The sequence below is a fragment of the Argentina silus genome, assembly GCF_951799395.1.
Source record: "Argentina silus genome assembly, chromosome: 3".
NCBI lineage: Eukaryota > Metazoa > Chordata > Actinopteri > Argentiniformes > Argentinidae > Argentina > Argentina silus.
In genome coordinates, this window is record NC_139657.1 from 24,833,960 (window position 1) to 24,847,000 (window position 13,041).

At 41.1% G+C, this 13,041-nt stretch overlaps 1 protein-coding gene across 1 annotated transcript; it reads right to left on the reverse strand.

The window, feature by feature from the left end:
• Positions 1-7,704: 7,704 nt before the first annotated feature.
• LOC310802000 (carboxypeptidase A2-like) lies at positions 7,705-12,260 on the reverse strand (the record flags this gene model as incomplete). Its single annotated transcript, XM_083666225.1, has 11 exons — positions 7,705-7,892; positions 8,277-8,361; positions 8,713-8,912; positions 9,116-9,206; positions 9,458-9,568; positions 9,911-10,012; positions 10,177-10,278; positions 10,507-10,605; positions 10,918-11,052; positions 11,679-11,757; positions 12,196-12,260. The coding sequence occupies 11 exons, from the start codon at positions 12,258-12,260 to the stop codon at positions 7,705-7,707; spliced, it is 1,257 nt and encodes a 418-aa protein (XP_083522351.1).
• Positions 12,261-13,041: the final 781 nt, after the last annotated feature.

The following is a 13,041-nucleotide window of genomic DNA, read 5'->3' on the forward strand; positions in this document are numbered from 1 at the left end:
ATCCTAACAGTAAAATCGGTGTTGTCTTGCTGTCAGCTAAGGGCCACAATCATCCAACTGGGACAAATGTTGTCCAGCCTAATACAGCCTAGTCCATATCTTCAAAGCAACTTACTTCAACCATCAATTACTTTTTACATTTGACAGAGACCTACAGATTTGACCAGTTCACAAAACAGTCCATTTTATTGATCCATCAACTACATTTCTTATAGATGATGGTTTCAGCTAACACAGCACAGCTTTTACTGTTTGGGGAAAAGATGAGACCACTGGAAATGAAAATGACTATTTCTGTAAGAATTTTAATTCTTTAAATAAATATTAATATCAAACATAATTTTCATTATTGTATTGATACTAACCCTTGCTAAGGTGATGCAATGACCTCAGTATTTATTTTAATCTATAATTGTTAGGATGCTTGATTTACAATTTAATTATTCCTAGGCTTGATCATAGGGACATAACAACCAGTTGACACTCCTGGCAAGTGGTCTGACATGCAGTGTGGGTGGGCTGCTTTGTATGAAGTGACAACGTGTTAATTGCATCCAAGTTACTGTTTTTCTTACTTCTTCAGACAGATACTTTAGTTGTCCAAGAGTTTAATTGGGCCGTTGGTCTTTTTTTATTGAAGTTAATTTTATCCAGGTCCAATCAAGTTAACTTGAGATTGAGTTGTACGATGCACAATTAATCTGCTTACCATTCCAACCATTCGGTCATTATCGAATGGTAGGCCAACATTGGCTTCTGTGTTTGATCCATCATGTTGGGATGATTACAAAGCAAAGTACAGAAAACAGTCATTGTTACCATTCTGTTCTTTCTATACTTTCTCAAGTTAAGGCATATACTTTGATAAGGCCCATACTCAAATTGAAGTAAAATTGTAGCAAGCATGAACACAAGCACTCACGGATGCATACACACACACAGACACAAGTTCTCTCTCTCTCTTTCTCTCTCTCTCACACACACACACACACACACACACACACACACAGCTAATTAACAAATATTTGTCCCCTCACCCCCCTCAAGTTATTGCATCTAGACCCCCATCTTGTTATTAATTTAACATAAGACTGAGTGTTTGATATTTGGGAGCAAACCAATAAACTGGGGCGATTCAATAGAGGAAGCTCTCCAAGGATCACATATCCTAGTTTGCTGCATGCAGTTGAATGCTCAGTTGACTAGAGATTCAAAAGCAATAAAGAGGATTCTAACAACCTCAGTTTGAGTCCAATATTACATAACAGCCAATACAAACTAGAGCATCATCAAAGCTGTTCATTTCCCTATGTTCCCCTTATTAAGCAGCAAATGACAGACAGCCTCATGCTAAAATAGGTGGTGGTGATGAGCAATAAAACAAGGCAGTCTGTACAATCTCCTCCGCCCCACTCCTACCAGCACCCCCACTGGCTAAATGTACAGTAACTCCCCGATGCCAGTTGCTGTTCACACAGAACCGCCAGAAGAAACACATTGGCTAGCAGAGAGGGCATCATCCATGGATGAGTATGAAACATTCCCCCTGTGCTATTATTAGAAAGGGAATGAGGATATTGTGCTAAATATAGCAAGTTATTTTTGTGCTTGCTTTCCCTTTGTAGATCAGGCAGGGCACTGTGGCATGTCAAGGTCTTTTCTTAGAATCGGTTACATAAACAAATCTTATCACAGACGCATCATAGAGTGCTCCTTTGCCCAAGAAGGAACACATTGCATGTCAACCATGAACATTTACAAAAGCACACTCAATACAATGCAAGGCTTTTTGGTGAAACTGAGATGGGTGTTGAATGAGGATGTAAGATGAGATTGTTACATTTGTTTAATTTGGCTGAAATTAGCATAAGAAAAGGTACAGTAGACCCACATAAAATCGAATATTATATATAATAGTATATCGACAAACCCACAACTGTTTGAGCCGTGGCTATACTCATTACATGATGGAAAAAAATGGCTGCTTTTTAAAAAGGCAGCATCCAGGACTTGGGATGGGGGGTGTAAGAGCCTTAGGTATAATTTGTCAAGTTCTTTTTGGTAAATGTTTTGGTTGGTGGAGGCGAGGGGAGGAAACATGATGACGCGTCTTCTGCTTTTCTGTGTGGGCAACAGGACAACAACATTCATAGAAAATTAAGTGAGACACATTTAAGCCGAAAGGCCAAGATTGGAGTATTGTACAAAAAACTTCCAGGAAAAGGCACAGATGGCTGATCTCTCTTTTCCTCCGTAGCTAATCTGACCAACAGAGTGGACAGAGGTGGGGATTACTCGAGCGAAACAGACTCTCAGGTGACCCACATGTGAGGCAGGCAAGACCATTAACATCAAGTGATTAGGTGTTGGATGTAGAGGCCATTTTCCTCTTACCTAATGTTTGATCGTTCATGTAGGGTTTTAGAAACAAAAAACTTGGGCCATCTGCACAAGCCAAAGCATGTTAATAATTAGTCCATAGAAGATAAGGAAAAGATTGATTCCATAGCTACTCCACTGTGCAATGTGTAGGTTTACGCCACGTGCAAAATAAAATTAACAGGTATGTTAATTTTAACATGTAATGAATGATTAATTGTCAATTTACTTTGAAATGTATGAAATAATGGATCTATTTATAGTGGGGCAGAGCAAGCCATGTGGAACAAGCTACTCCAGGGTGCCTTGTTCTGTTCATATAGCTTTTAGAGGAAAATGATGGGAAAAAAGAAAAACACCAAACCCACATTTGCATGGAAAGCCACTTTGCTGGGGGACATTAAACTTTTAGAGAATGCAGCAGGACGGCAATAAACCATTTCCACATTGGATAAGTGGAAAGGCCCATGCTTGATTTCAACATCCCGACCAATTTCCCCACTACTGTGAAAGTCCTCCTTTGATGATGAATAAGTGACGTTTTAAAATCTTATTTTATTAATTTGAAGAACCAGAGGGATGCAATATTGCAGTTGGCACGAGGAGTGAGGTTATGTGCTGCACATTCCCTATGGAGTTCCTTCATTTAGATATTAGCGCAACATAAATGACTTACTACAGGGAAGAAACACGTTACGTTAACAATGTGTTAGGGGCTTTACACGCTACAGGGCCGACCCAAACCATACTATGCTGGCTCAGATATTTTTCTTTCACATTGTCCTTTTCAGCTTCATTTCAACAACTATTTTGGATCAGTAACCAGACAAGCCCAGTACAGCTCAGCTCAGCTCAGCTTAGCTTGGTTCTGCTCTGTAGTGTGTTTAGTGTAGCATCCTGCAAATTGTTTGTGGTAAAAACAGACATAAGTACATATTTGTTTAATTGTGTATTTATTTTGGATGTATTCATCGACGGCGTGTTCAGGTCAGAAAGAATATGGCTCTTTTTTCTGTACTTTACAAAACCACTGGCTACATAAACAACAACAGGTAGCCTATCTGCACAGACTTTTAACCCACATGCGAAGATAGTTACCCCTGTTTGGATAATACTTTACTGGACATTGGATATACTACCCTCTGGATGTCTGATGTTCCTTGTGGCAGTGAAAGGAGACCCTCGGTTGCTGATGACCCTTTTGTGTGTGATGGATGTAATCGCATTATTGAACTGTAGGCCAATATCCTCCACCTCACGGAGCTAATACAGCAGACCTCCCACAGTTCGGCCCTTTGGGGAGGGGAGCTGTTTAGCCTGAGTACTTTTCCCCCACTTGTACCCTACCTTTTGATTATTTTACTTTGGCTATGGTACGAACTTCCAATGAATTGCTTCAGTGAAGGCTGCATAGGCTATTCCATACAAGTAATTATAATCAAATAAGTAGCCTAGGCATATTGGTCTACAGAATTAATAGCTGTCTGGGTATGTCAAAAGACCGGTATGAAACAGCGACCATTAACCGCTGTTCGGGCGTGTTGAATGAATTGCAATGAATTGTGGGATGGTTTTTGTTGACTTGGTGAAGGGGATATTTAGAGGGGATAGAATTCCCACTTCCCTTGCTTACAACGGAATAGAATCGCCCTGATGTTCGCCGCCATCTTATATTCGGGCAAAATGGGGATTCCCCGCTTGAGTGAAGAACATTTATTTCCAAATGGAAAGAAGCCCTGGATTCACACAAAACAAGTTCACCCTTTGATATGCCCAATCACGTCTGATCGGACTGAGAAGCACACCAATGGTGAGCTAGGAAAGCACCCATCCCATGCGCTGGGATTTTGGGCATATGTAGAGAGCAAAAGGAGCGTAACCGGAGTGTATTCTGAAGCACTGAAATGTGGACACATTTTATAATTGCATGACCCTCCCCTCATGACCCTCTCTTCATGACCCTCCCCTCATGACCCTCCCCTCATGACCCTCCCCTCATGACCCTCCCTTCATGACCCTCCCCTCATGACCCTCCCTTCATGACCCTCCCCTCATGACCCTCCCCTCATGACCCTCCCTTAGTAAAAGGCTTTTAGGATACATCATTGTTGTACTTTGTATTACACTCCCATCTAGTGTTGCCTTCAGATCATCAACTGTGCGGAGAGTCAAAATATTCAAATATACAGTTTTGATTCATACTCAAAATTATAACATTGTAACGTTTTTTTTTAATTTTTTTTAAATTATAACATTTCAGTATCACTAACAAGGAATCAAAGACACAAAGCATTTTGGTGAATGGAATGTATTATTATACAATTATAATAATTATAATTCATTTTAATTATACAATTATAATTATTATAAAGGTAATAATAATTAATACACATAATAATTCATGATATTGCATAATAATTCATATAATTCATAATATACAGCATAATATCTATGCTGCATTGATGATTAGACGGTAAGCTCTTAATGTGAACACTTCTGTCCAACCAACAATGTGACGGATGTCAACAACAGTTCTTGAGAGTGGTAGAGTCACCGGTCAATTGCTGTGTCAGCGGCGATGACGTGGAGCGCAGCAAGTAAAAGCCTCCCACACTCTGGTGAAGAACCCCCCCCTGTCAGGGGAACAACACACAGGACAGACAGTTAGCCCTATAGTTACATAGTAGTCAGTTTTACGACCTCTAAAGTAGGACTTTTTTCCTTCATGGTGTTTGTAATAGCAGTGTGGTAAGACTTACCATTTGAGACAAGTTGTTCCTCCTGTGTTCTGTCTGTCGTCTGAGACTTCCAGTCTCTCTCCAAGATCTCAGCATATTCATCATCAAACTACAAACAGACAAAGCTATGAGTCAAGTGGAATGGTTGTAGAACAATCTTTGCTCTGATAAAGATCAGTTACATAGAGGGCATTACAGGTTACGGGCTATGTCGTTTGTGGACAGTTTCTCTCGTCTCCAAAAAGTTGATTTTCACCAGGTCTGTGGCTCCACCTTGTGGTGACTGTGGGGAGGTCTCATCTGATGCAAGGCCACTCAGGGTGTTCAGAGGGACCATGTCAAAGGAGTTAGCAGGGGCTGTAGAGATTGAGCTCTCCCTCTCTTTGGGGTTACACAGCTCAATGGACTGGCTAGACTGGCAAGGGCTTAAGAGAGAAGTTTCCTCAGGAACTCTCTGGGTATTGTCTTCCAACAACTTTACCACTAACATGGGCATTCACTCAAATGACACTCACAGTTCATGGAGATATAGGCTGGTTCGGCACAGAGTATCCCCGTAGTCAATCCAGGGGAGGACAGACCAGTGTCTGTTGTAAGAGGGTGTCCAGAATGTGTCAAGGATATGCAACATTACACACTGCTCTGGGCTCCTGCAGTTGATCCTGCTGATCATTCTCTTTCTCCTCACCCTCAGGACAACAGAGGTGAAGGTCACCATGAGGTCTTGACTGGAATAGAAGCACATGCTGACATGACCACAGTCAGGGATAATTGACTTTAGAGCCCTCACAGTGGCCTTTGCACTCGTTAGTGGCTGGGCAGAGTGATAGAGAGGGACCAGCAGCTGGGTGACTGCATCCTGATCTGCTATGACCCTGAGGCCACCAACCATGCTGTATAGTCCAGCTTTGAGCAGTGACTCCCCAACCACTTTGAGAGGCAGCCTGGAGACACACAAAGGTCAAGTGATAAGAGTTAAGATTGGGCACCCCCATAACATTAAGTTTGGCACAACAAAAAAGTTGATCTCCTTACATGCAGTAACTTGAATCTTAACGTCAGTACAAATTAACATTGAACTTAATCAGATTTCCTTATAGACAACAATGTTACCACTATCATGGTCTTTTACTCTAATTACACTCACAGATCAGGTAGATAGAGGCTGGTTGGGTACAGTCTCCCCATAGTTAATCCAGGGGAGCACAGCCCAGATCACCAGTGTTGTACAGGGGTTTCCAGAAGGTGCTTGGATGTGATTCCCAATGCATTTTGCATCAGAGATGTCAGCTACTCTTTTTCTACCCAGTGCAAATGTTAACCCCACTATCTTAACATTCTCCAAACTAATTGATCAGGATATTAATAAACAAATTATGAGAAAGTCAGAACCCACTTTTTAAAAACCTGTCACTGGCTGAGTCTATTTCTTTGAAAGTAGGAACTAAGTAAATAAGCAAATCACAATCAAGCCGGCAGTTGTTGTCATGGATACAGAGAAATACAAAACTGAAATCCTATCCCAATTGACTGATACAAACTTCTACAAAAGACAACACTCTGACCCTGCCAACAAAATGAATGATTACTTGGAAACTGCTATGAAAAATGATTGGATTTGCAAAAGGGAACATGAATTCTTCAAAGTTCTCATCCTATCTGTCCTGTCATTTACTGTTTCCCTAAGATTCAGAAGGACCCCATCTCCCCACGGGGTCGCCCTTTCATTTCTTCAAATGGATCCTTGAGTGAAACGATGGCCCAATATATAGGCTATTTCCTGTCTTGTGTGAGCTAGCCCACAGTAAGTGTGGGCAAAATGTGGGCTGCCCACATGGGGCACCTACCATAGGGCCCTGTGCGCCCCGTGATCAAGCCCACACAGGATTGATCTGGGCATGTTTACCATACAAAAAAATCTAAAAGATAATTGTTGCTGACGTGTTAGTAGCAGAGTATCTTGGGGAGAGGGTCTCTACCGTGGTGTTGCTCAAAGCTGCAGCAGTGCCATGCAGCAACCACTATCCTACTGTCCCATTGAAGCACCATGGATAGTGCATAGTGCTGCTTTTGTTGTGATGATTAGTTTGAAACTCACGCTGTAAAGCTTGTCATAGCTCTTTATACCTTACTTACAATCTTCTGCTTCTCGCTAGATCTTTCAGAATTTTCAGATTTGTAAAAACAGGTAAGGGGAAGTTGTTTTAAAAGGATGGACAGCAAGTGAATATGAATACCCACAATGTTTTACCACTCATTACATTTTTACATTTACATTTTTGACATTTAGCTTTTATCCAAAGCGACTTAAAACAAGTACATTTGTCTAAAGCAAGTGAATCATCAATACATTTTTGCAAATTCTATGGTAGGACCAGGGGTCATTGGCAATCATAATGCTAGAAGAAGAAACAAATATTTTTTAAATTATTTTTTATTAACAGTAGAGGAACTGTACAGAGGGGTAGTGGTCATTATCAAAATGCATCACAAATAGAAGAAAAAAATCTATGAAACCAGAGACAGACTTTATTGACCTAGAAGTCTTTATTGGCCAGTGTTGGGAGGGGGGGGGGGGGGGGGGGTCTTAATAAGGATTGTCACGGACATACTCCATGATGTGCTTCAGACCCAGCCAGGTCTCAGAGGCTGTGGGGATGATCTGATTGGCTGGCAGGATGAAACCATAGCGACCAGTGTCCCTCAGCTCAAAGGCAAAGGAGTACTTAATGCCGAGGTTGTAGGACCAGTCGATGCTGCCGCCACTGGCTTGGTCTAAATAGGGGAAAACAATACAAGTGAATAATTATAGTAACTAGAAAAAAGAAATTCCAGAAGAAACTTTGTGGGCTTGCCAAGTCTTATTATGGTAGCGGATAAAGTTTAGAGATGGAAAATATTGTTCTGGTACGGGCCTGGTGTTATCTAATGGCAAACTAACTTGTTTTATGAACTAACTTAGTCAGACGCAGTTCAGAAATACTGTAAAAATAATGTAACATAATGTACTCTCCAACTATGCAAGTCACTTCCCATAAAGGTGTCTGCTTAGCAAACACATACACATTAGGTCAACAAATCGACATGCTGCTCACACTATAAAGAGTAGTACATAGGTATTGCCATTGGTTGCCATTCACAGGGAGCTTTGGTACTCACAGATGATCTTGCAGATGCTGCCCACTTTGTATCTGGTCCCATGAAGAGAGGTGAGTTTCTGGACAGCAGCCCTGCCCAGAGAGTCCTACCAGAGCCCAGAAAAAGAGGACATTTAGTGAGAGATGATGGCCATGCCAACAACATTATGAGAGACAGTGTAGAGAACTTATTATGAGAAGGTGAGTGGCTGTAATTATTGGTTAATTGATCATGTAATTATCACCCTTTCGTACATTCATGTATAGACGGCTGGGTTGGCGACATCACGTAAAAAATGTGATCAAACACCCATTAATGGTCAGGGATTTACAGGAGGGGTCTGGCAAATGCGCACCGTTAAGTTGAGTAGTAGTTTATTAAGATAATCTGTGTTGTTTTGGTGTGTGTGTGGTTAGTGCAGTACATGGGGCGTATTGATGACTGTGTGTGGCATTACCAGCTCAGCCTGGTGTGGCACGTCTATGCAGGAGTAGCCATAGGGGTACATGAGGAGCTGGGAGTAGGCGTGGATGGAGATGAAGGACTTGAAGTTGCCGTGGCTCTTGATCAGATTCACCACGTTCTTCACCTCGATCTCAGAGTGGGCAGAGGGGCCGTGGTAGGATTCTGAGCAGGGGTTCTTGCTGGCCCCAGGGCCTGGAGAGTGGACACACACACACACACACACACACACACACACACACACACACACACACAAAACAGGTAAAGGTAAATAATGGCGTAAAGGTAACGAGGCTATTTCTGATTTAGCTAAACATAAGCTAAGTAAGGAAAGTGGATTCTTGGATTTTGACGATTATCTATGGAAATCTCAAACATGGCCAAGCTGCGCTACCTACCACCAAAACCAGCATCCCAGTTCCTGTTGGGGTCGACTCCACGACACATGGAGCCAGGGTTCGTAGAGCGGGTCTTACGCCACATACGGTCCTGCAAAGAACACAAGTCTCTCAACAGGAATCACACACACTGCTAACTCAGTCAATTATAGGTAAATTAAGCTGGCAGATACATAATTTCCACCTAATTTTGATCTACATTGTGAGACAACTAGCAGAATTGACAACATTGGCAGTTGAAGTAAATCACTTGAGTCATACATTATATACCACAAATCAATAAATACATCCCACTGTAATGATCTGCTATGGTGTGTACATGGCATTACAGTGGGCACCTACACTGGTGTGGGTGTAGACGTAGCCATCAGGATTGGTCAGGATCAGCATGTAGACGTCCATGGTGTTCAGAAGGGAGGTGAGAGAGGAGTCATGACCGTAATCTGTGGCGATCTAAACAACAACATGTACTTGATTAATTCATAGATAGTAATTAGATTAATTAATATTGAAAGCATACAAATGTACCTATGTAGAAAGTCAGTGTACTGTAGCCCTGATGTAAGGTGCAGTGTCTGAATGTTCATTGATTTAATACACAAACACATACTGTAGTGTATGACCCTATGCTGGATGAATTATGTAGGGGTGCGATTGAGATTCAGTGTTTTTTTTCTGTTGAATGTGGGAAGTGAGTTTGTTTTTTATGTCACCTAACTTGGCTTTGAATACGGTCTACTTTATGTTTTATGATGAATGAAGGGTGAGGGTTTTTTTTTTCTTGTGTTTTGTCACCTTGTTGGCGGTCCACACCCCAGTGGCCTGAGACACCCACTCTCTGGAGTGGATACCAGTGTCGATCCAGATGGCAGGACGCTTGGTGCCACCAGTGCTGAACTACACAGACAAACAAGTGTTATGGTACACACACTAACGTAAAAGCAATTATACACACACACACACACACACACACACACACACACACACACACACACACACACACACACAGACACACACACACACTCATGGTAGACTGATATACCAACATATTCACTCCCTACCTTCAGCACATACATGGGCCTTTTCTCAAAGGAGGATCCAATCTGCTCCTTGGAGATCAGGTTAGGGTGAGCAGCCACCAGGGTGTCCATCCAGCTATAGATCTGAGACACAATCAAAACACAAGAATATTGCCCAGGAAACATTGTGAGAAAGCAAAACTTCTAACTTGTATGAGTGTATGTATAGGCATAGAAGACAATTTCTGCGCCTTTGTGTGTTTCTACATAGATAGTGTTTTGTGTATGTGTGTGCACGTGTGCATGCTTGTGTGTGTATGTGGGTTAGGGTTAGGGTTAGTGTGCATGCTTGTGTGTGTATGTGTAACATACCGTCTCCAGAGGGTGATACGCTCCAAAGTTGAAGCTCTTGGATCTGTGCTCCTTCATGTTGTTCTGATGCATATCTGCCTGCTCTTCATCCACGAGATCCTACAAATGACAAAAACACTGTTATACTATGCTGCACTTACTGTATCACTCATTAGTGCCATAGAAAAGGTGTACTGTGCAAGTCACAGCTACATTTTAAACTCTGATATTCATCATCATTACCTTTTTAAAACCTGTAAATCATGTTTTTTTCATAACACCCGGGACACTGAATACTACTTCAGTACCTTAAATATCAGATTTAATAAGCTTATGACATTGTAAATGCAGTTATTATTAAGTATGTTTCGAGTCATTGACATGACAATCCTACATGACTGCAGACTGTTTGCGGTTGGGTGGTGCATGGACCTGGAGGTTGTTGATCATGACAGAGAAGGAGATGTGGTGAGCACGGAGGTAGTCCTTGACAGCATACAGGCTGGAATAAGGCACATGGATGTCCACAGGCAGTTCAGTGTTGACTGGATGGAGCCAGAAGTCTAGCTGGGAGAGGGGCAGACAAACAGGACTTCAGCTGGAGACCAATTACACTTCTGAGCAGTGACTTGAGAAGCTATCTAGACAATTTCTGAAAGACGGCATGTTTTATTTACCAAACATTTGCCAGTGTAACTGTATTTTCAAAGGGGAATAAAGCATTTGATATAGGACCCAACTATGTGTTTAAAGTGATAGGCCGATAAAGCATGACCTCTTGTGCCTTATTGCTTAAATAAACCTCCCTGCTGAGGGCTGGAGAAATGTAACCACTCTCAAATGCATAGATGAAGCTATGGCTGCCATGAGATGGAGCTATGGTTGGTATGAGATCAAAATGATAGTTTTGAGTTCTGATGGGGTAAGACAGTTCATGAGACATTTATACATTATATTCTTCAAGAATCAATGGCTATATATCATTAATTGAAAAGTAAAAAAATGAATGTAGCAATCCTAGATTGCCCCTTTAAGCTCAGGTAGAGAACATACAGTATTTCTTTGTCATCATGAACTTAATTTGAACTTTATACCTATTACAAATTCATGAGTTGCTGTGTGACTCAAGCAGCTGTGAAAACATGACTCTGTAAAAGCAGAGTGTGTGAGTCATGGTGGTATCAGCTCTCTACCTCCCAGTCCTGCTCCTCCAGAGCACGCAGAAGCTGGATCTGCTCCTCGGATTCCACATTGACCCTGATGACCTGATCCCTATGTGGGCAGGAAGGAAGAAAAAAACAAAACACTTGTATTAAAGTGGTAAAAGACTCATATGTGGAGAACTGTGTGACCTGTTTATTGTAAATGACAGACTGAAATGGTTCAGACTGAGACATCTTTACAACATAATCTCAGAAATTAGAGCCAAGAAGTAAATACAATTATCCAGTGCTTTGTTACATTATTCACTACTACTTCTAATTAAACGATCCTGTTGACATTATGATTTTGTTTAGATTTATCCTTTATCTATGCTGGTGTTGTCTGATTGAGTTAAAAAAAATCTTTTTCACAAGAGGCATGTGACTGAAGTCTACTAGACACAACGAAGGCTAACTAAGGCAAAAAATCTCAACATTTCGAGATCTATTCTGCTATCTAAAAAGTAATTAATTCTAAGAATTTAAGACTTACAAAAGTTTAACTTACCCAATGAAGACCTTCTTACACTGAGCGGCCACAAGAAGTGCAAATAATATCAGAACCCCCTTCATCTTGACTGTAACGTGTCCGACTACCTACTGCAAGCTCTAAAGCAGCCCTTATACTAAAGTTTAGCAACACCTGTACAGTTCCCATGCAAGTATTACAACACAAATGATACTAAAATGACTAAAAAGTTATTCATTCTCTATTTGTCCTTCTATGGTTGACACTCCTTGACACGCCCAGCTGTTGATATCAGTTATTTCCCCAGACCTCTGAGGTGCTGTAGTGAATGGTCAGTTAGTTTATAATCAGTGTTAAAAGTTTTTTGGAATATAATGGTCAAGAGATGAACCATCATGTAACCACTACAACATTATCTGATTTAGAGTTATTACAGAGAGACCTTTTATCTTTTGTTTTGTTTTAATAAACAGTTGTTGATGGCATTTTGTTGTTGGAAAGGGCTGGGAATGTGTTGGGATCGGAAAACCTGCTTTTCGACCAGACTATGCATGCCTTTCAACATAATTGGAGAAAACCCTCTGTCCATTTTCGCAAATATTTCATTGAATACATTAATTACAATTCAAGATAATGATTTACATTTTTCATCTTTATTTTCTCAGTCATTGAAAATAAAAACAATATTTCCTCTTTTCCTCTCCTCAATTTCAATTAACATTGAAAATTAACTGTTCTCCGTTGGCCATAACTTTGACCTAGGCCTACTTCATTGCAGTGAATTGTTCTCATGTATGGCCTTGCAGGGAAATCATGTACCTGTCAATTTGTGAATTTAATCTGAGAAACTGCAACCTGACCATCCTTTTTGAGGATAACTAGTGT